The sequence below is a fragment of the Coregonus lavaretus genome, assembly GCF_964263955.1.
Source record: "Coregonus lavaretus genome assembly, chromosome: 12".
NCBI lineage: Eukaryota > Metazoa > Chordata > Actinopteri > Salmoniformes > Salmonidae > Coregonus > Coregonus lavaretus.
The window spans coordinates 39,910,154-39,934,591 of NC_139999.1; the positions used below are offsets into that span (position 1 = coordinate 39,910,154).

The 24,438-nt window shown below is 44.3% G+C and overlaps 1 protein-coding gene across 2 annotated transcripts; it reads right to left on the minus strand.

Annotated features, from left to right (window-relative positions):
* Positions 1-614: 614 nt before the first annotated feature.
* Positions 615-23,420, minus strand: LOC311138629 (myosin heavy chain, fast skeletal muscle; the record flags this gene model as incomplete). Of its 2 annotated transcripts, XM_084173392.1 has the most annotated exons (39): positions 11,445-11,499; positions 11,734-11,868; positions 12,990-13,085; positions 13,179-13,283; positions 13,377-13,547; positions 13,653-13,778; positions 13,871-14,074; positions 14,164-14,472; positions 14,578-14,702; positions 14,808-14,973; positions 15,060-15,243; positions 15,325-15,521; positions 15,628-15,746; positions 15,839-15,965; positions 16,073-16,462; positions 16,578-16,668; positions 16,759-16,904; positions 17,013-17,189; positions 17,283-17,525; positions 17,632-17,887; positions 18,021-18,157; positions 18,275-18,398; positions 18,530-18,647; positions 18,769-18,856; positions 19,206-19,273; positions 19,555-19,867; positions 19,956-20,126; positions 20,296-20,445; positions 20,555-20,673; positions 20,886-21,024; positions 21,317-21,420; positions 21,546-21,644; positions 21,732-21,795; positions 21,882-21,974; positions 22,085-22,205; positions 22,381-22,408; positions 22,504-22,660; positions 22,880-23,023; positions 23,217-23,420. In XM_084173392.1, 39 exons carry the CDS (start codon positions 23,418-23,420, stop codon positions 11,479-11,481), a joined length of 5,829 nt encoding a protein of 1,942 aa, XP_084029518.1. The 2 variants fall into 2 exon arrangements, with proteins under 2 accessions (XP_084029519.1, XP_084029518.1); XM_084173393.1 differs by lacking the exons at positions 11,445-11,499; positions 11,734-11,868 and adding an exon at positions 615-722.
* Positions 23,421-24,438: the final 1,018 nt, after the last annotated feature.

Consider the following 24,438-nt stretch of genomic DNA (forward strand, 5'->3'; position numbering starts at 1 on the left):
CCCCTTGTGAGACCATATGCTGGTGTGGTTGGCCCTGGGTTCCTCCTAATACAAGACAATGCTAGACCTCATGTGGCTGGAGTGTGTCAGCAGTTCCTGCAAGAGGAAGGCATTGATGCTATGGACTGGCCCGCCCATTCCCCAGACCTGAATCCAATTGAGCACATCTGGGACATCATGTCTCGCTCCATCCACCAATGCCACGTTGCACCACAGACTGTCCAGGAGTTGGCAGATGCTTTAGTCCAGGTCTGGGAGGAGATCCCTCAGGAGACCATCCGTCACCTCATCAGGAGCATGCCCAGTCGTTGTAGGGAGGTCATACAGGCATTTGGAGGCCACTCACACTACTGAGCCTCATTTTGACTTGTTTTAAGGACATTACATCACAGCCTGTAGTGTGGTTTTCCACTTTAATTTTGAGTGTGACTCCAAATCCAGACCTCCATGGGTTGATAAATTTGATTTCCATTGATAATTTTTGTGTGATTTTGTTGTAAAGAAAAAAGTATTTAATAAGATTATTTCATTCATTCAGATCTAGGATGTGTTATTTTAGTGTTCCCTTTATTTTTTTGAGCAGTGTACCTTGCCAACTTTACAACTCTTCGCTCTCAGTTTGTTGACATGTGACTCAGCGATGTCGGCACGCTCCTGAGCTTCCTCCAGCTCATGCTGCACATCTTCCTGTACCTGGACAGGTGAGTGTTGGCCTGCTCCTCCTGTAGGGGCGTCAAAACATGTATTTAATATTCATATAATGTAAGAAACAAAACATTTTGAAGTCATGTAGAATGGCTGAACGATAGAGTCCAAGTAATGAGTGTGTATGATTAATTGATAGATCTTATACTATACAGTGAGGGAAAAAAGTATTTGATCCCCTGCTGATTTTGTACGTTTGCCCACTGACAAAGACATGATCAGTCTATCATTTTAATGGTAGGTTTATTTGAACAGTGAGAGACAGAATAACAACAACAAAAAATCCAGAAAAACGCATGTCAAAAATGTTATAAATAGATTTGCATTTTAATGAGGGAAATAAGTATTTGACCCCCTCTCAATTAGAAAGATTTCTGGCTCCCAGGTGTCTTTTATACAGGTAACGAGCTGAGATTAGGAGCACACCCTAATTTCAGCTTGTTACCTGTATAAAAGACACCTGTCCACAGAAGCAATCAATCAATCAGATTCCAAACTCTCCACCATCGCCAAGACCAAAGAGCTCTCCAAGGATGTCAGGGACAAGACAGAACGCGTCTCCTTCCTGAGTGGTATGACGGTTGCGTTGTCCCATGGTGTTTATACTTGCGTACTATTGTTTGTACAGATGAACGTGGTACCTTCAGGCGTTTGGAAATTGCTCCCAAGGATGAACCAGACTTGTGGAGGTCTACTATTTTTTTTCTGAGGTCTTAGCTGATTTCTTTTGATTTTCCCATGATGTCAACCAAAGAGGCACTGTGTCAGTGCGACGTGTATGCGGTGAGCGAAGTCAAGCGCAGGACACCAAGCTACTGGCAGACAAACTTTTCTAGCACAGTAATCAAAATACAAACAAAACCTCCAAACATGGAGGAAACAAAATACGCATACACCCGAACACTGCCGACCTCACGGAAAGCAATCACACACAATAACCAATGAGAGACAGGGGGTTATAAAGGGAATACAATATAACATAATGGGAAACAGGTGAAAACAATCAGGACAAACTAGACAAACACCGAAACATAGATCGGTGGCAGCTAGTACTCCGGGGGCGACGAACGCCGAAGACTGCCCGAGCAAGGAGGAGGGGCAGCCTCGGCTGATTCCGTGACAGTACCCCCCCTTGACGCGTGGCTCCAGCCGTGCGTCAACCCCGGCCTCGGGGACGGCCAGGAGGATGCGGAGCAGGGCGAGTCGGATGACTCCGGTGGAAGTCCCTCAACATGGAGGGATCTAGAATGTCCCTCCTAGGGACCCAGCACCGTTCCTCCAGACCGTACCCCTCCCACTCCACGAGATACTGCAGGCCCCCCATCCGACGCCTCGAATCCAAGATGGAACGGACTGAGTACGCCGGAGCACCCTCGATGTCCAACGGGGGCGGAGGAGCCTCTCGTATCTCACTCTCCTGGAGTGGACCAGCCACCACCGGCCTGAGGAGAGACACATGGAACGAGGGGTTAATGCGGTAATTAATGGGCAGTTGTAACCTATAGCATACTTCGTTCCAGTTTTGGTGGCGTACCCGAGCGCTGAGACAGCACAGCGCCGATCCCAGCCTCGGACGCATCCACCTCAACTTGGAACGCCAAAGAGGGATCCGGATGTGCCAGCACCGGAGCCGAGGTAAACAGGTCCTTCAGATGTCTAAACGCCCTGTCCGCCTCAGCCGACCACTGCAGACGCACCGGACCCCCCTTTAGCAGGGAGGTAATGGGAGCTGCTACCTGTCCAAAGCCCCGGATAAACCTCTGGTAGTAATTGGCAAAACCCAAGAACCACTGCACTTCCTTCACCGTGGTGAGAGTCTGCCAATTACGTACGGCAGAAACGCGGTCAATCTCCATCTCCACCCCTGACGCGGACAACCGATGTCCCAGGAAGGAGATGGACTCCTGGAAGAACAGACATTTCTCCGCCTTCGCATACAGGTCATGCTCTAACAGTCTACCAAGCACTCGACGCACCAGGGACACATGCTCGGCTCGTGTAGCGGAGTATATTAGAATGTCATCAATATACACCACTACACCCTGTCCATGCAAGTCCCGGAAAATCTCGTCCACAAATGATTGGAAGACTGAAGGAGCATTCATTAAACCGTATGGCATGACGAGGTACTCATAGTGACCCGAGGTGGTACTGAATGCTGTCTTCCACTCATCTCCCTCCCTAATGCACACCAGGTTGTACGCGCTCCTGAGATCCAATTTTGTGAAGAATCGCGCCCCGTGTAATGACTCTGTCATACTAGCAATCAGAGGGAGAGGATAGCTGTATTTGATTGTGATCTGATTGAGACCACGGTAATCAATACACAGGCGTAAACCCCCATCCTTCTTCTTCACAAAAATGAAACTCGAGGACGGGGAAGTGGACGGCCGTATGCATCCCTGTCTCAGAGATTCGGTGACGTATGTCTCCATAGCCGCCGTGTCCTCCTGAGACAGAGGATACACATGACTACGCGGAAGCGCAGCGCCTACTTGAGGTCTATTGCACAATCCCCCTGTCGATGAGGTGGTAATTGAGTCGCCTTCTTTTTACAGAAGGCGAGTGCCAAATCGGCATACTCAGGTGGAATGTGCATGGTGGGAACTTGGTTCGGGCTTTCCACCGTCGTTGCCCCTACGGAAACACCTACACACCGCCCGAAACACTGATCAGACCATCCCTTGAGAGCCCTCTGTTGCCATGAAATGTTGGGGTCATGAGATTTTAACCAGGGAAGCCCCAACACCACGGGAAATGCAGGAGAATCAATCAAATACAAACGTAGTATCTCCTCATGGCCCTCCTGCGTTTTTATCCTGAGAGGCGCTGTGACTTCCCTAATCAATCCTGACCCCAAAGGGCGGCTATCTAGGGCATGGATGGGGAAGGGCACATCAACAGGTACAATAGGAATCCCTAACTTATAGGTGAATTGGCGATCGATAAAATTCCCAGCTGTGCCTGAATCTACTAGCGCCTTATGCTGGGAGTGAGGAGAAACCTCGGGAAACACAACTTTAATACACATATGCGCAACAGAGAGCTCTGGGTGAGTTGGGTGCCTACTCACCTGGAATGACTCATCAGTGCGCTGCCTACTGCCTCGATTCCTAGGAGACCCTCCCCAGTACCGACCAGCAGTGTGTCCTCTGCGGCCACAGTTGGTGCAGGGGACGGCCTCCCTCCTGGTCTCTCTCCTGGTCTCCCTAGCACCAGCACCTCCGAGCTCCATAGGGGTCGGCTCGGAAGTGCTGGGGGATGGAATGGACGGCCCTGAATCTGGACGTCCGCGGGTAGCCAACAGGGTATCCAGGCGAATGGACATGTCCACCAGTTGGTCGAAGCTGAGGTTAGTGTCCCTGCAGGCCAATTCCCGACGCACGTCCTCCCTCAGGCTACATCTCTAGTGGTCGATGAGGGCCCTCTCATTCCATCCCGCGTTGGCAGCCAGCGTCCGGAAGTCCAGCGCGAACTCCTGTGCGCTCCTCCTCCCCTGTCTAAGGTGGAATAGACGCTCACCCGCCGCTTTACCCTCTGGTGGATGATCGAATACTGCCCTGAAGCGGCGGGTGAACTCCGCATAGTTGACAGTAGCGGCGTCTATTCCCCCCCACTCTGCATAGGCCCACTCCAGCGCCTTGCCGGACAGACAGAAGATGAGGGCGGACACACTCTCGTATCCCGAGGGCACCGGGTGGATGGTTGCTAGGTAGAGTTCAACCTGGAGCAGGAAACCCTGACACCCGGCCGCTGTGCCATCATAAGCCCTCGGGAGCGAGAGCCGAATCCCACTGGACCCCGGAGGTGAAGCGATGGGCATCGCCGATGGTGGTGGTATCGTTGGAGGAGGCTTAGGCAGACCCCTCTTTCCCATCGCTCAATAGTGCTCACCACCCGTTCCATGGCGGTGCCGAGAGCCTGGATCATGGCCGCTTGGTGTTCGACGCGTTCCTCCATTGATCCAGCTGGCACCGACGCTCCTGCTGACTCCATGAATGGTGTGTGATTCTGTCAGGGCAACGTGTATGCGGTGAGCGAAGTCAAGCGCAGGACATCGAGCTACTGGCAGACGAACTTTACTAGCACAGTAATCAAAATACAAACAAAACCTCCAAACAGGGAGGAAACAAAATATGCATACACCCGAACACTGCCGAAAACAATCACACACAATAACCAATGAGAGACAGGGGGTTAAAAAGGGAATACAATATAACATAATGGGAAACAGGTGACAACAATCAGGACAAACTAGACAAACACCGAAACATAGATCGGTGGCAGCTAGTACTCCGGGGACGACGAACGCCGAAGCCTGCCCGAGCAAGGAGGAGGGGCAGCCTCGGCTTATTCCGTGACACACTGAGTTTGAAGGTAGGCCTTGAAATACATCCACAGGTACACCTCCAATTGACTCAAATTATGTCAATTAGCCTATCAGAAGCTTCTAAAGGCATGACATCATTTTCTGGAATTTTCCAAGCAGTCAATTTAGTGTATGTAAACTTCTGACCCACTGGAATTGTGATACAGTGAATTATAAGTGAAATAATCTGTCTGTAAACAATTGTTGGAAAAATTACTTGTGTCATGCACAAAGTCGATGTCCTAACCGACTTGGCTTTTTTATGGCGGTTTTGGAGCAGTGGCTTCTTCCTTGCTGAGCGGCCTTTCATATTATGTCGATATAGGACTCTTTTTACTGTGGATATAGATACCTTTTTACCTGTTTCCTCCAGCATCTTCACAAGGTCCTTTGCTGTTGTTCTGGGATTGATTTGCACTTTTCACACCAAAGTACGTTCATCTCTAGTTTGTTAACAATACATTTGTGGAGTGGTTGAAAAACGAGTTTTAATGACTCCAACCTAAGTGTATGTAAACTTCCGACTTCAACTGTAATTGTATGTGTGGGGTACAGGGATGAGGTAGTTATTTAAAAATCATGTTAAACACTATTATTGCACACGGAGTGAGTCCATGCAACTTATTATGTGACTTATTAAACACATTTTACTCCTGAACTGATTTAGGCTTGCCATAACACAGGGGTTGAATACTTATTGACTCAATACATTTCAGCTTTTCATTTTTTATTAATTTGTAAACATTTCAAAAACATAATTCCACTTTAACATTGTGTGTAGGCAAGTGACAAAACAATCTTGATTTAATCAATTTTAAATTCAGGCTGTAACACAAGAAAATGTGAAAAAAGTCATGGGGTGTGAATAATTACTGAAGGCACTGTTCTACTTTGTCTTGATACATACATTTACATATAAGTCATTTAGCAGACGACTTACAAATTGGTGCATTCAACTTAGGATAGCCAGTGGGACAACCACATCTTGATCACAATAAGTACATTTCTTTAAACAAGTCAGTGCTAGCAGGTGAAATAAGTCAGGTGTTAGTTTAGACAAAAGACAGTGGTAGTAAAGGGGGGGTAGAAGGATTACTATTATACTATTCCAGGTATTCCTTAAAGAGGTAGGGTTTCAAGTGTCTCCGGAAGGTGGTCAGTGACTCCGCTGTCCTGGCGTCGTGGGGGAGCTTGTTCCACCATTGGGGTGCCAGAGCAGCGAATTGCTTTGACTGGGCTGAGCGGGAACTGTGCTTCCGTAGAGGTAGGGGGGCTAGCAGGCCAGAGGTGGATGAACGTAATGCCCTCGTTTGGGTGTAGGATCAGAGCCTGAAGGTAAGGAGGTGCCGTTCCCCTCACAACACCGTAGGCAAGCACTATGGTTTTGTAGTAGATGCGAGCTTCAACTGGAAGCCAATGGAGTGTGCGGAGGAGCGGGGTGACGTGAGAGAACTTAGGAAGGTTGAACACCAGACGAGGATTAATGGCACAGGCAGGGAGCCCAGCCAACAGCGAGTTGCAGTAATCCAGATGGGAGATGACAAGTGCCTGGATTAGGACCTGTGCTGCTTTCTGTGTAAGGTAGGGTCGTACCCTGCGAATGTTGTAGAGCATGAACCTGCAGGATCGGGTCACCGCTTTGATGTTAGCAGAGTACGACAGGGTGTTGTCCAGGGTCACGCCAAGGTTCTTTGCACTCTGGAAGGAGGACACAATGGAGTTGTCAACCGTGATGGCGAGATCATGGAGCGGGCAGTCCTTCCCCGGGAGGAAGAGCAGCTCCGTCTTGCCGAGGTTCAGCTTGAGGTGGTGATCCGACATCCACACTGATATGTCTGCCAGACATGCAGAGATGCGATTTGCCACCTGGTTATCAGAAGGGGGAAAGGAGAAAATTAATTGTGTGTCGTCTGCGTAGCAATGATAGGAGAGACCATGTGAGGATATGACAGAGCCAAGTGACTTGGTGTATAGAGAGAATAGGAGAGGGCCTAGAACTGAGCCCTGGGGGACACCAGTGGTGAGAGACAGATTCTCGCCATGCCACCTGGTAGGAACGACCTGTCAGGTAGGACGCAATCCAAGAGTGAGCAGCGCCGGAGATGCCCAACTCAGAGAGGGTGGAGAGGAGGATCTGATGGTTCACAGTATCAAAGGCGAGAGAGAGTTAGCTTTGGCAGTGCGGAGAGCCTCCGTGACACAGAGAAGAGCAGTCTCAGTTGAATGACTAGTCTTGAAACCTGACTGGTTAGGATCAAGAAGGTCATTCTGAGAGATATAGCAGGAGAGTTGGCTAGAGACGGCACGCTCAAGAGTTTTGGAGAGAAAAGAAAGAAGGGATACTGGTCTGTAGTTGTTGACATCGGAGGGATCGAGTGTAGGTTTTTTGAGGAGGGGTGCAACTCTCGCCCTGTTGAAGACGGAAGGGACATAGCCAGCGGTCAAGGATGAGTTGATGAGCGAGGTGAGGTAAGGGAGAAGGTCTCCGGAAATGGTCTGGAGAAGAGAGGAGGGGATAGGGTCAAGCGGGAAGGTTGTTGGGCGGCCGGCCGTCACAAGTCGCAAGATTTAATCTGGAGAGAGAGGGGAGAAAGAAGTCAAAGTATAGGGTAGGGCAGTGTGAGCAGGACCAGCGGTGTCATTTGACTTAATAAATGAGGATCGGATGTCGTCAACCTTCAACCTACATGAACTGGAGACAAGGCTAACCTTGCAGGCTGACCTTTCCTCAAGTGTTTGTTACCCATATGAAGTGAAGAGTGGCTCAGATTATATGGTGTCATTCTGTCCTTGTGGAAAAATGATATTATAAAGGCAAAGACTAAGAGATGGCATCAAGATTAACACTTCTGAGGAGTTTGCACGGTATAAAATAGGTCATATATTCAATCAAAATGTGATAATTGATCTCGTACCCTTCCCTGTGTTCTTATTAGGATGGAATACAAATATAACTGTCACGCCCTGGCTCGGGGGACTCTTAAATGTTGAGCCAGGGTGTGGAGTTTCTGTTACATTTTCTATGTTTTCGTTCTAGATCGTTTAGATCTATGTTGGCCAGGGTGGTTCCCAATCAGAGGCAGCTGTAGCTTGTTGTCTCTGATTGGGGACAATACTTAGGTAGCCTGTTTTCACTAGTTTATTGTGGGATCTTGTTCCCAAAGGTTTGTGTTGTAACCTAGGAATTCACGTATCGTTTGTTTATTGTTTTGATCGGTTGTTAAGTACAATAAAGAATGTACGCTTATCACGCTGCGCCTTGGTCCGCTTCATCGTGACAGAAGATCCCACCACCAGAGGACCAAGCAGCGTGCCCAGGAGGAGAAGTTGGCGATGTCCCAGGTGGGCGAATGGTGGTCTTGGGAGGACATATTCGCGGGCAGAGGGCCATGGGCAAAAGTAAATGCCCAGGCAGGAGAGGAGAAACGGCGCCAACCGTGCCGACGACGGACACGCGAGAGGCAACCCCAAGTAATTTTTTTTGGGGGGGCACACGTCGTGGTCGACGGGGCTGCTGGAGGCAGCTACAGGACGAATCGGCGGACTAGGAGAGGAGGCCACCAGGTTTGGGGGGCTGGAAGGGTGGTTGGCGGAGCCTAGAGGTAGAGCAGAGCCAACTCCCCGTACTCAGGCTAGGCAGCGTGAGACTGGGCAGGTTCCGTGTTATGCGGAGCCACGTACTGTGCCGCGAGTGTTCCGGCACAGTCCTGTACGTCCTGTGCTAGCACCACGCACGTGTCGTGCTAAGGTGGGCATGCAGCCAGGACGGAGTGTGCCGGTTCAACGCTCGTGGCCTCCAGTACCCCTCCTCAGTCCCGGATATCCTGCGCCAGTGCCACGTGCTGTAGTGCCAGTACGAGTGCACAGCCCTGTACGACCTGTGCTGATGCCTCACACTGATTGTGTGGAAATAGGCATTCAGCCAGGACGGGTTGTGTCAGCTCTCCGCTCCAGACCTCCAGTCCGTCTCCACAGTCCAGTCCGGCCTGTTCCTGTCCCTCGCACCAAACCAGTGGTGCGCGTCGCCAGCCCGGTCCGGCCTGTTCCTGTCCCTCGCACCAAACTAGTGGTGCGCGTCGCCAGCCCGGTCCGGCCCGTTCCTGCTCCCCGCACCAAGCCAGTGGTGCGCGTCGCCAGCCCGGTCCGGCCTGTTCCTGTCCCTCGCACCAAGCCTGTGGTGCGCGTCGCCAGCCCGGTCCGGCTTGTTCCTGTCCCTCGCACCAAACCAGTGGTGCGCGTCGCCAGCCCGGCACGGTCCGTGCCCGTTCCTGCTCCCTGCACCAAGCCAGTGGTGCGCGTCGCCAGCCCGGTCCGGCCTGTTCCTGTCCCTCGCACCACGCCTGTGTTGTGCGCGTCGCCAGCCCGGTCCGGCCTGTTCCTGCTCCCCGCACCAAGCCTGTGGTGCGCGTCGCCAGCCCGGTCCGGCCTGTACCTGCTCCCCGCACCAAGCCTGTGGTGCGCGTCGCCAGCCCGGTCCGGCCTGTTCCTGTCCCTCGCACCAAACCAGTGGTGCGCGTCGCCAGCCCGGCACGGTCCGTGCCTGTTCCACCGGTGCCTGGTCCGGCACCGGTCAGCTGCTCCACACCGGAGCCAGAGCAATCCGCTCCACCGGTGTCCAGTCCAGCTCCGGCCAGCGGGGCCAGACCAGACCAGGGGCGCTACGGGGGGGTAGAGAGAGAGTGGTGGTCACGCCCGGAGCCGGATCCGCCTCCGAGGCGGAATGCCCACCCGGCCCCTACCCCGTTCTGTTGGTGTGGCGCGGTCGCAGTCCGCGCCTTTGGGGGGGGCTACTGTCACGCCCTGGCTCGGTGGACTCTTAAATGTTGAGCCAGGGTGTTGAGTTTCTGTTACATTTTCTATGTTTTCGTTCTAGATCGTTTAGATCTATGTTGGCCAGGGTGGATCCCAATCAGAGGCAGCTGTAGCTCGTTGTCTCTGATTGGGGACATTTACATTTACATTTACATTTTTTTACCATACTTTTACCATACTTAGGTAGCCTGTTTTCACTAGTTTATTGTGGGATCTTGTTCCGAAAGGTTTGTGTTGTAACCTAGGACTTCACGTATCGTTTGTTTATTGTTTTGATCGGTTGTTAAGTACAATAAAGAATGTACGCTTATCACGCTGCGCCTTGGTCCGCTTCATCTGTTGACGATCGTGACAATAACTGCCTGCTCAGCAATGCTCCTACAGCCTTGCTATTTGTCACCAAGTGTTTCAAGCCTTATTTTGCGACAGCCTTTTGTATAAAACTTATTTAGCCCCTCCTTGGAAACGGTACTGTAAGTCACAATTTTTAGCAAACACATGTTCATTTTTATGTTTTACCTCTTTCATTTTTATATTTTGTGTCAAGTAGATGTATATTATAACCATTAGCTTAAGTTTTGCAGGTAGCCTACACTCCTTTGCAGTACTGGTTTGTGGTAAGTAAATGGATTTATGTGTTGGACCAATTCTTCCCTAGTTAATTAATTAAATGACAAATTAGAAGAACAGTGCATGTCCTTGATTGCTTAGTACAGTACGACTAACATTTGGTATAATGCTTGCATGATTAATTGGTAAAACATCTAATCAAACTATTGTTTTAACATGGCCAAGGAATTGACATGACACTCTTAATAGAACAATAGGACTAAGTTGGCGAAGTTAGTTCCTTTCAGAAACACTTATTTTTTGCAGTATCTGCACTTACCCTCATATAGGCATGCATACAGTATAACGCTATGAATGTGTTGTGGAAGATGAGACTGTAGTGCAAGTTGTGGTTTGTTGAGGATCTATCACTGTGTCTTTCTTCAGCCCAAAGCAACTGCTTACAGCAGTGAAGAGGGGTGAAATACTAACAGAAATCTAATTAGATTGCTAACAGCAATCTAGTTGTCATATATTGGTTGCCATAATTGACTAGCAGAACCATAAATCAGCTGGATTTTGGACTTTGATTTCACTCTTATCTGGATCTAGTACTCCTGTGTGAACATAATCATAATATCCCCATCCCAGTTTTAATATGCATTTTCACAACTTCTAAATGCATGAAAATACTACTCTAATGCATGTGGAGTCAAATACTCTGCAGCAAAACAATAATAGCTACAGTTTTATCCATTCAATTTCAATACAGCAGCTGGAACAGTGATAATGCACTGACGAATGTAGCTGTGTGATGCTGTTTAGGAGGAACACGACATCATCAGGCATTTATTAGGTGTTCAGTCAGTGATATCAGATGAAGAAGGTGTTTTTATGACACAATTCATTTCAATGGTAAATTATGAAAACAATTGACAAGGTATGGATATGGTTGGCAGATTTATTTTTGATTCATGAGAACATTTCACCAAAAATCATATTGTATGACCTCTTGATAATGTGTCTCATCAGGACTTCGTCTCTCACTCTTCAGCCGCTTTCCCCTGCAAAAGAATGTGAAAAGCATACAAAAAATAGTCCCTTACCCTTTACCATAATGGGATTTATATAGCTTTTATATGAACCATTTGCTACATTGCAATGTATTATCTGTCTTCTCCTGGAAGTTTACTATGGGACTGGCACAATATATGAAAGATTTGGCAACAAATGCTTGTTTTGTGTGATTAGATTTTTTAGTCACATAATTTTTTTAATGGCATTAAATGTAATGGTACCTTGCTACCAAGTTCACGGCTCTTGGCTCTCAACTTGTTGACCTGGGACTCAGAGATGTCGGCACGCTCCTGGGCTTCCTCCAGCTCATGCTGCACCTTCCTGTACCTGGACAGGTGAGTGTTGGACTGCTCCTCCTGTAGGAGTGCAAATACAAAATTCAACAATGTTTGGGCAAAACATGCAAAGTTCAAACTTCTTAAGAATTGTTTACGTTATCACCATCAACATCTTATAAATAAAGAAGGATCATACCAAAAGGACAACAGAAACCTTATAAATAAAGAAGGATCATACCAAAAGGACAACAGAAACCTTATAAATAAAGAAGGATCATACCAAAAGGACAACAGAAACCTTATAAATAAAGAAGGATCATACCAAAAGGACAACAGAAACCTTATAAATAAAGAAGGATCATACCAAAAGGACAACAGAAACCTTATAAATAAAGAAGGATCATACCAAAAGGACAACAGAAACCTTATAAATAAAGAAGGATCGTACTAAAAGGACAACAGAAACCTTATAAATAAAGAAGGATCATACCAAAAGGACAACAGAAACCTTATAAATAAAGAAGGATCATACCAAAAGGACAACAGAAACCCACTACAAGGTAGAAGCTCTCAGTAAACTTGATTCTTGGACTGTTTGCCTTTATTCAGGTTTCATATCATTTGGGTTGTGTTGCATATCCCATTTTGTATTGTGCTTATTTTTTTACTGCAAGCTGTACCTTAGATACGATTTAATATGTAAAAAATATATTTCAATCGTTTCTAATAACCATCATTATTTACTAGGCCTATCTATACTATAATAATATATGCCATTGAGCAGATGCTTTAATCTAAAGCAATTAGCAGTCATGTGCGTACATTTTACATATGGGTGGCCCCAACAGGTTCAAACCCACAACCCTTCGCGTTGCAAGCGCCATGGTCTACCGACTGAGCCACACAGGACCACTACTTTACTTTATTTACAGTCTGCTTTACTTAGTAATAACTTAATAATTGTAACAACTTCCTCTGTTACATTATTATTACCTAATAACAAACTTGATTTATTAAGGATTCCTTGAAACAAGTATGTGTAAGTACCTAACACATAATTTAGTTAGTTATTCATTTGTTTGAATATTTTTTAATAAGTACCAAAATGTACTGATTGATATGAAAGTAAAAAATATATATATATATATTTCATTATGTCCCCATTACTTAAAAAATCTGTCATTGAGTATCATACTCACAGCATCCTCAGCCGCTCTCTTGTAGGCCTTCATTTTTAACTGAAGCCTGTCCACCAGATCCTGCAGCCTGCTCACATTCTTCTTGTCCTCTTCAGTCTGCACAGTTTACAAGAGATTGACATTTCCTGTCAAATGGTCCACTGCAGTATACAATATCTTGTTTTTTATCATCAAGATTCATGGTTGTACCTGGTAGGTGAGCTCTTTGACTCTCCTCTCATATCTGCGAACACCTTTAATGGCTTCAGCTCCACGTTTCTGTTCAGCATCAACTTCACCCTCCAGTTCACGGACCTTACAGATAGGAGTTCCATTTTTATCAGTTAAGGTTCCCTATATAATGTAGCTTGCTCTACATCCGTATATGCTGTAATGTATAGTACATACCCTCGCCTCCAGTTTCTGGAGTTGTTTCTTTCCGCCCTTCATGGCCAGGTTCTCAGCCTCATCCAGACGGTGCTGCAGGTCCTTGACTGTGACCTCCAGGTTCTTCTTCATCCTCTCCAGGTGAGAGCTGGTGTCCTGCTCCTTCTTCAGCTCCTCTGCCATCATGGCAGCCTGCCACCATGGCATTTCATGTAGAAAATGATAGGGATGTTACTAATCGGCAAGTACATTTTGCTGTAAGAGTTTAGATTTATATTAGATGCTATAAGGACTCACATCAGTAATAGCCTTCTTGGCCTTCTCCTCTGCATTTCTTGCTTCTTGGACAGTGTCTTCCATTTCACCTTGGACCTGAGTAAGGTCAACCTCCAGCTTCTTCTTAGTGTTGATGAGGCTGGTATTCTGAATGAATGGGGGGCATTTAATCACATGGCAAAACTTGATTGTACCTCACCCCATTTGTAACTGAGAGAAAGTTAATATTTTTTAGGTACCTGAGAGTGCAGCAGTCCAACACGCTCACTGGCATCAACCAGCTCCTGCTCGGCCACTTTGCGGCCTCTCTCTGTCTGCTCGAGGGCAGCCCTCAGTTCTTCAATCTCAGCCATCATCAGGTTATTCCTGCGCTCCACCATGGCTACTTGCTCCTTCATGTCATCTGCGACACGGATGGCGTCGTCAAGTTGCAGTTGGGAATCCTGAGGTTTAGAGGAAAATGTATTTTAACAACATCTAAAGAGAAAGAACAATTCATTTAGGACTCCATACAAAAATAAAGTATACATACCTTGAGTGCTCCCTGGACATTCCTCAGCTGTTTTTGGCTTTCAGCAGCCTGGCGGTTGGCATGACTCAGCTGAATCTCCATCTCATTGAGATCTCCCTCCATCTTCTTTTTGATTCTCAGGGCATCATTCCTGCTCCTGATCTCAGTGTCCAGAGTGCTCTGCATGGAGTCCATCATCCTCTGGCTGTTCCTCTTGATCTGCTCTATCTCCTCATCCTTCTCTGCCAGCTTCCTGTCAACTTCCCCTTTGATCTGGTTGAGCTCCAGCTGTATACGAAGAATCTTGGATTCCTCATGTTCCAGTGTGCCCTAAAGAATTGAATTGAACAATGACCAAAGTAATGTAGGGATCTAGGTATGACATGTATATCATCATGATCACTTTGTTGACATAAAAACTATTGTGGTGTATACCTCTGCTTCCTCTAGTGCAGCCTGGATTTCTGCCTTCTCATTCTCCACTGTCTTCTTTGCCTTATCCAACTCATGGATGCTCTTTCCAGACTCACCGACCAGTTCAGTCAGGTCACAGATCTCCTCTATTGAAATGAAAAAGGGAGAGAAATTAACAACATTATAGATTGGAATCCACACAGCATAAACGGTGCACTGACACTTTTGTAGTTATTTTTATTTCCCCCTACGTTGCAGGTTCTTGTTCTCTCTCTTCAGTGTCTCCAGGTGGTCCAAAGCTTCTTCATAGGAGTTCTTCATCTTGAACAGCTCAGTGCTTAGAGAGCGAGCCTCCTTCAGAGATCCCTCTAGCTCTGCCTGGCCCTCCTCGTACTTCTGCTTCCACTCGGCCAGAACCTGGGAGCACAGTTAAGTAAATTAATACACAAGATTCAATGTATAGATTTTACTGTATTTCATTGACATCTTTGTCAAAACATTACCTTGTCAAAGTTCCTCTGCTTCTTGTCAAGCTGGGCAGCCGAAGCATTAGCTCTCTCCACATCAATCATGAGATCCTCAACTTCACCCAGCAGTCTCTGCTTGGTCTTCTCCAGAGAAGCACACTTGGCGTTTGTTGCTTCAACAGCCTCCTGTGCATCTTGCAGACGCTGGGTAAGCTTTTTCCTGTCAAAAGAAAAAACTCAGATTTTAGCCATTGTAGGTACTTTGGTGAGTATGAAGAGTGGTAGAATATTTTTTAATTACTTGGCATCCTCAAGCTCCTCAGTGCGCTGAATGGCATCGGTCTCATATTTGGATCTCCACTGAGCCACCTCACTGTTGGCCTTGGACAGTGCCCGCTGCAGTTCAGCCTTGGCCTCCTGCTCCTCCTCATACTGCTCCCGAAGCAGATCACAGTCATGGCGGGCTGACTGCACACCATGGGCTAGGGCATTTTTGGCCTAATGGTCAACAGTATGAAAAAACCCCATAAAATTAAGCACTTAAGTCAAATATAACATTTATATGAATCAAAAAGATGCAGTATAGTAGAAGATGGCATTGGACCTTCACTTCCTCTTCAATCTGCCTTTTGAGTTCCTCAATCTGCTGTGTGAATGCTTGCTTGGCCCTGGTCAGCTGGGAAACAAGAGATTCTTTCTCCTCCATCTGACGACCAAGTTCACCTGATTGAGACAGAGAAAGTTGAAAGTTAGCTTTATTGGTATTATGGACAGAAACAACAAACAGAAATACAAACTTTTCATTTTAAACTCACCATTCTCAGTCAGAAGCCTTGCTCTCTGAACATTTATGTCATTAAGTTGGCGGACATGCTCATCATTCTTTGTCTTCAAATCACTCAGTTGATCTTCAAGGGTTCGGCACATTTTCTCTAGATTACCCTATCAACAATGTTAAAGAGGTTATTGAGCCATTCTTCATGCTTTTTGATAAGTGTATTTATACAGTTTAAAAATATATATATTCTGGCAACCATATGATCTCCCACCTTTGCCTTGGCGATAGCTTCCATGTTGCTAGAGAGGTCATCAATCTCCATTTTGAATTCACTCTTCTCCTTCTCCAGCTTCTGCTTGACACGCTGGAGGTTGTCTATTTGTTCTCCCAGTTCTGCCACAGTGTCGGCCTGCTTCTTACGGAGAGCAGCAGCGGTGGCCTCATGCTGCAGGGTGGACTCTTCAAGATCACGACGCAGCTTCTGGAACTCAGCCTCACGCTTCTTGCTCATCTCAATCTGGACAGATGTTGCACCACCAGCCTCTTCAAGCCTTTCACTGATCTCCTCAAGTTCCCTGGAGAGATCAGACCTCTGCTTCTCAACCTTGGCCCGAGCAGCACGTTCAGCCTCAATCTCCTCCTCCAACTCCTCAATACGGGCCTGAATTATACAATGGATTTCAATATTTATTTGCTTAAAACATGCAATTTGGAAGATAGTGCTTCATAATGGGTCTATTTCATTAATCTTGTGGCATATTGAACTGACAGATCACCTGGAGTTCTTTGATTTTCTTCTGAAGCTGAGCACCCAATGCCTGCTCATCTTCAATTTTGCTGAGAAGTTGGCTTGTCTCAAAGTCCTTCCTGTTTTGGATAAAACGTATATATTAAAAGATATATCAGGCGATCCCTTCTGAGAGAATGGTTCAACAACTGTTTAGATTTTAAATGTACTTCTTGATCTTCTCATCTGACTGCTGCTTGTCATTCTCCAGGTCCATCAAGGACTCCAGGGCCAGTTTCAGATCTCCTTCAAGCTTCCTCTTGGCTCTCTCAAGGTCCATGCGGACCTTCTTTTCTTGCTCCAGGGAACCCTCCAACTAGACCACACAAGAACAGTTTCACAATCTTAGGTTAACTGTTAATTTATTGTATTTCCTTTGATGGTAATATTAAGCTGTTTTAAGGTTGTCACATCTCTTACTCACATCATCAACTTGCTGTTCAAGCTTGGTCTTGGCTTTGGTCAGAGTGTTGACTTTGTCTTCCTCTGCCTGGAGATCATCAAGGACTTGCTGATGCGCCTCTTGGAGGGCTCTCTTCTCCTTGGTCAACTTGATAATGCTCTCATCTTGAGAAGACATCTCCTCTGTCAGGTTTTTAACCTAAATTGAATGATTTAATATCAAATCATCAATGCTTTGTCTTTTACATTTAAAATGAATACACAACTTCACAACCTATAATAAATGGTAAACCTTATTTTCAGTGGCATGTTTCTCCTTTTCCACTTTGGCCAAGGTGAGCTCCAAGTCATCAATGTCTTTCTTCAGCTCAGAGCACTCGTCCTCCAGTTTCCTTTTCTTGGCAGTCAGCTCAGCATTGAGCTCCTCCTCATCCTCCAGCCTCTCAATTGTCTCTTTGAGTTTGGCTTCCATCTGGATCTTACTCTTGATGAGTCCCTCACATCTTTCCTCAACATCAGAGAGAGTATTCTCTTCCTACAGCAGACACAAGATAAATGAAGCAACACTGGAAATCAAAGGCCAATAAAATGACATTCACAATAATTTTATTAAACAAGTACAAGTTGATAAATTAACTTACAGATGCTATCTGTAGCTGCAGGTCATTCTTTTCCTGCTGCAGAGAAACCATTTTCTCCTCAAGCCCTTTTATCTTGGCCAATGCCTTTGTCAGATCCTCCTTCATTTTCTCAAAGTTTTCCTTCATTGCGGCCATCTCTTTTTCAGTTTCTGCAGATTTTAAAAGAGGCTTGATCTTGAAGTACAGCTTCATCCATGGCCAGTGTTTCACATTCATAAATGAGCGGATGTTGTATTGGATGGAGTAAATTGCTTCTCTGTAAATAATAATCATAAAGTCAAATAAATAGTTTTTGGGTGATTCTCTTCTCTGGCTCAATATAACATGTACATGTTATATTGTACATGTACAATATAACATGTAGCTATAACAATATAACATGTAGCTACCGTCTCGCCATCATCTTGACAAACTCTTTCCTCATGACGTAACCTCTGCAGAGAGCCTGAGTCATGGTCACCAGAGTAGCCAGTTTCTCATCTCGCATCTCCTCTAGAGTACCCAACAGACCAGCTTTGAAGAACACCTATTGGAATATTGATCTTGATTATATTGATAGAAATATAGAACTAGTATTTTTTTTGATTGAGCTCAACGTTTGTGTTTTTTGTGGGAAAAGTGATTGTGCAGTCTATTGCTCTACCTTGGTGTGCCCAAACTTGTACTGACTCTTGTCCACATCTATTGATCCCAGGAGCTTCTCTGAAGCCTTCTTGTTGTCAATAAATTGTCCATCAGGAATGACACTTGCATTCAATACTTTGTATCTGAAATAATGATTAAGGGGGATATAAAAAAAAATTACAATACGAAATACATTAGTATTTGATGTGATCATGCCTATGAAAGAAGTACTTGAAAATCTTGTTGGCATTTTCCCTTACTGAACATGAATTACCTCTGCTTGAAGTCACCATAGAGGATTCTGCTGGGGAAGCCCTTTCTGCAGATTCTGATGCCTTCCAGTACACCATTACACCTCAGCTGGTGGATGACCAGGAAGTTCTCCATCAGACCTAACGACAAGAAAATAGCATGTTCTACGACTTCCCTCAAGTTAAACAGTACAATAAAGGAGCCTTATTTTTTCATATTCTTTATAAACAATTATTCAAATAATTGACAATGAGTCCAGACCTGGTGTCTTTGATTCATTGGGAATTAAACAGCGCACAAAGTGAGGATGGGTACTCCTCAAGTTGGTCATCAGCTTGCCCAAATTCTCCTGTGGGATTGGAAAATAATGTGAGGTGTGAGATTCTATAATAAACAAAGTTGTGTTTGACACTTTTACATTTCAAGACACATTCTGTAAGATGTCCAGTCATTTCAATTAATGAAATATACCTATGGATTTTGAAGAATATTAATTATGAATAACTTAAAGAGATGATATACAGTACCCCTGTTTTACCTTATCATTTCACTGTAAGGTCTACACCTGTTGTATTCGGCGCGTGTGACAAATAACTAAATACAAATTATAGTTACCTATTAGCCCCAACAGTTTACATTTTACAAAGTATTACATCGCATTACATCATCGTAATAAAGGATAATAAAAAGGTAGATACCCTGAACAGAGCAGACACAGTCTGGAAGGAACCACCCTTCTTCTTCTTGCCTCCTCCTTTTGCAGCATCTGTTTACAAATGTTTTACATGATGTCACTGCCTGAACACTAATATTGACTCACAAATGTACATTATATACAGTGGGTCACTGAAGAATACTGTAATGTATATGTATATAATCATACATAAATCCAGTATACTGAGATTTCCAGTGATACTAATGCTATTAATTTAACTCAAATGACCACTTCTACCTCAATGCCTTATAATTATAAACTATATAGCAAGGGAAGCGGTAGATATAGTCTCCTCTTGTAGTATGAGCAATTCTAGATGCTATGGGATGTACCGTCTGCTTGTGAAGCTGCTGCTCCTACATACAACATAGCCAACAGTTTGACTGAGGACTTCTGGTACAGCTGCACAACGGAGTCGTTCAGGGGGTCCTTGTTCTTGTCCAGCCAGCCTGTGACATTGTAGTCCACAGTACCGGCATAGTGCACCAGGGAAAAGTGGGCCTCAGCTTTGCCTTTTCCAGGTTTAGGCTTCTCAAACGCTTTGGTTTTACCAAGATGCTGGTCATACAGCTTGCTCTTAAAGGTAGTGTCTGAAGCCTTGGGGAACATGCACTCCTCTTCAAGGATGGAGAAGATGCCCATTGGCTGTTGGTGACAAGACGATGTGAAATATTTAACTGATATGCAGACATGCCTGTTACTGTATTGTCTGCTTTCTTAAGATTTCACCTACCTTCTCAATAAGCTCTATGCAGGCAGCCAAGTCCATACCAAAGTCAATGAACGCCCATTCAATTCCCTCTTTCTTGTACTCCTCTTGTTCCAGTACAAACATGTGGTGGTTGAAGAACTGTTGCAGTTTCTCATTGGTGAAGTTGATACAAAGCTGCTCCAAGCTGTTGTACTAATGTTTAAATACAGAAGCGTTGAAAGTCAAATGTTAGCCAACATAACTGCTAGTTCATATTTTGATCAGCAGATATTGTAAACGCATAATGTCTACTCTGTTTGTTTTGAAGCAGTAGGATAAGCTGAACAGAAACGTGCTGAATTTAGGGTATACAAATACTCACATCAAAGATCTCAAATCCAGCGATGTCCAGCACACCAATGAAGAATTGTCTGGCCTGCTTTGTGTCTAACATCTCATTGATACGAACAACCATCCACAAGAACATTTTCTCATAGACAGATTTACAGAGGGCCATAGTTGAATTGTTCACCTACAGAAAAAAATGAAAAAATATTTATCCTGCATAAAATTCACATTCATTTTACTTTTCCCAAATCTCCCTTGTGTACTATAATTGAAAATAGTCTAAAAGATTCTACCTGTGGTACAGTCTGCCCCTTGGTCACCATCTCATTCCCGACCTTCACTCTTGGGTAGCACAGAGCTTTGAGCAAGTCAGCGGAGTTCAGACCCATGAGGTAGGAGATTTTATCAGCCTCTGGTTAGGATAGAAAATGTAATGTGCTCTTTAAACATTATATTTTGTTGATACATTGCTTAAACCTGTAAATTAGGCTATATAAATTAGGCTGGATGAACCTTTAAAATAAACCTAGACTATTTCAAAGGCTTCCAACAGTTGAGTACAGTTGATATTGCAAGAGATAGGATAGGTTAGTTGTCCATTGAGAACCGTATTAAGAGATTTACCCTCAGTGCCATCTGGCTCTGCCTGCTCCTCACGCTGCTTCTGCTTGAACTTCATTGCCCCATGATGCATCACAGAACCAGTCAGCTTGTAGATGCCAATCTTCTCCTCAGCAGTGAAGCCTAAAATGTCAATGGCCGTCTATGGAGAATTTAAGCATTGTTTTCAGTAAAACAATGATACAGATTGTTAAAATGTTCTCTGGAAAATTTTTATGGAATCTTTGATGGAATGCAATGTAACTGACTGTCATGCTTTATTAAAGTATAAGCTACGATATCAGCTAACATGTGTTTTCGAAGGCATACCATCACGATACAAGTTGCTTTTGAAGTACTTTTTAGACATGTTCATGTTTTTTAGAGAAACAATGGCTTCCAATATTCTGTTATTTTATATAATTATATTTTTCCTACAATTTTTTTTTACTTACATCGGTGGCGATGAACTCCTCTGTATCATCAATACTCTTGACAGCTATTTCACCCTGACTGATCATGGGATAGTCATAGGGGTTGGTGGTGATCAGAAGTGCCTCTGGAATACAATAATGAATACATAATTAGAAAAAGAATATTTAGCACAGTTACTATTACTAATGTATAATGTATGTACTGTTGACCTTATGCATTCCATGTCATATTACTGTATTTGTCTCTCACCCAGCAATTGTGGCTGGTGTCCAGTCATGAGCTGATAGAAGATGTGGTAGCTTCTCTCAGCAGACAGCTGGAATGTCACTCGTGACTTCTCCAGCAGATCTGTAGCATACGTTTTTGTATGAGCAGGAGTCTTTTACATGTGTCAATCACAACTGGATAAAGATACACTGATCATGAGGCACTTACATGTTTCAATATCAGCAGAGGCCAACTTTCCAGTTGTTCCAAAATGGATTCTGATGAACTTACCCTAAAAGGTTCATTAGATATCCATCAGTATATTACCCTTCAAAACCAAGAAAGCTCACAAATGCAAAAAATCATTTTTATACTTACAAAGCGTGAGGAGTTGTCATTTCTCACGGTCTTTGCATTACCATAGGCCTCCAGTAGGGGGTTAGCTGCAATGATTTGATCCTCCAGCGACCCCTAGAGATGTCATCACATTTAGTCATGTTTTGAAGATGCGTACATACTGGATCTTTGATTCATACAACCCCCTTAAACTAGATCTGTAAGGCTACAGTAATGTTTCTGACCTTTATTTTCCCAGAAGTAGCAGCTGCTGCTTGTTCTTTCTTGCCTCCAGCCACTGCGATTGTCGCAAAGTACTGGATGACACGTTTGGTGTTGACAGTCTTTCCTGCACCAGATTCTCCACTGGGGGTAGACAGAGATTAGTTTTACTCTTATCAGTCTTTTTTTCAATAATCTCACATACTTTTTAAAAACTAAACTGCAATACTGCTGAACATCCATCAGTGAGCTAGTCGTAAAGTTAATTGTGTTTTGTAACCATAATCTTACCCTCATTTACTCATTGATTTGGACTTACGTGATCAGAATTGACTGGTTCTCTTGGTCTGAAAATGGAAAGGCAAGTGCGAATCAGTTTCAAATGTATTTTACAAATCTGTACATTGTCATTTTAGTAGCATGGTATTTAGTATTTGTGTACCAGTGAGCATGTGCTGATAGGCATTATCAGAGATGGAGAAGATGTGGGGTGGAGCCTCAATTCTCTTTTTGCCTCTGTAAGCATTCACAACTACAGAGTCGTACACTGGGAGCCACTTGTAGGGGTTCACAGTGACACAGAACAACCCAGAGTAGGTCTGTAATAGAGGAGAATAACGTTTGTTAACATTTCAACATATATATATATACATATTTGCAATGGAAAAAAACATATGGTGGATTAGCAGTGATGCAGACAATTACATTGATGGAAGTTACAATCTATCTGCAATATTAAAGCTGATCTACTCAAAAAAAAAAAAAAAAAAAAAAAAATTAATGTATTGACTGCTAGATTATTTTTGCTTCATACTCACATAGATCATCCATGCTGCGTAACGCTCTTTGAGGTTATACAGCACAGTGGGCTCATTGAGGTGGGTCATCATGGCCATGTCCTCAATTTTATCGTACTTTGGAGGGTTCATGGGGTGGATATCATCCTCCTTTACAGTGAGAACCTGTGACAGGAATAACATTTTGTAAATGACTGGTTACTCAAACAATTAGATGATGGTTTTAATTAACTCCTATCACAGGTTTGAGCTTAGAAAACAGCATAGCCATCACTGCATTAGAATCTGTCAATAAAATATTTTTCACTGCCATATTTTCCATCCTACAGAATTCTCACTGTTGTAGACATCTACTTACTTTGTTACACAGTGTTTTGACAGTGGCTTTGCCACCCTCTCTACTCTGGAGAACTCCTTTGAGGTACATCTCTTTGGGCTCAACCACAAAGAAAGCTGTTTTGGCATCAAAGGGAGCGGTCTGGGCTTCAAGCCTCTCCCTTTCCGGCTTTCGGAGGTAGATGGCCGCCGGGCCAAATGCCGCCATCTCTGCGTCCGTGCTCATGATTACCCTGTACCAAGAAAAGACAGAGCTACTTTATCTACAATGACAAATACCAATGCTAATCATTATCTTCCACAAACAAGAATCTTAATGATTTTTAGATCTTGGTGATATAGTCACATGTTCTTAATTACACTACATTTATCTGAAAATCTTTATGATATGTAATGAACTCTTCATACAATTTTATCGACAAGATCCAGTTAAGCATCTTCCTTCAACTTATCTTGGTAAAGGCTATATTTTGTATTAAACAATTGAAGTGCTCCCCAGTCAGTGTTTCCCCATACTAACATTGTACATGTCAGATACAGTTAACACAATGTACCTATTTTTTGCCCAAGTTCGTAGGATGTTGCTGGGACCAAGTTGGTAAGATGTTGATAACTTGAAAAGAAAGACTTTTGTCAGTTTTCAATACAATTATTATTATTTATTTTTTAAAGGCACTTGTCTTTTCCTGCTAGCGCTGACTTTGCTGATAAATACTTTGTTGAGGTAAAATGTACATTCTACGACTGTGATGTGTTGTTGTCTCACCTGGCTATCTTAAGATGAATGCACTAATTGTAAGTCGCTCTGGAAAAGAGCGTCTGCTAAATGACTAAAATGTAAAATGTAAATATACACAATTGGAATTAGTACAAAATGAATCATCTGTGATTGCAGGAGTTTTTTCCATAAGTAAACCAGACAAAAATATTTATCTGGAAAAACAAATAAGCATCTCTTTGGCCACTGGTAAATCATTACGAGAGCTGTGGCATTTACTCACCTTTGCTGGGGGGCCTTCAGTCAGTCCAAGGGTGGTCTTAGATGGCTTCTTTTATAGAGAGATTTGTGTTCACTCAGCAGAAGCAGCCCTCCCTTTTGGGACATGTACGTTTTTCTTAATTTGGTCATGTACGTCTGCCCCTTCTCACTTCAGCATCCTTACTTGTCGTGTCACTGTTTATATGGGAACTAATAGTGTTAGCAGTGTTGTCTAGAACCTGTACAACATAGCTAATTGTATTCC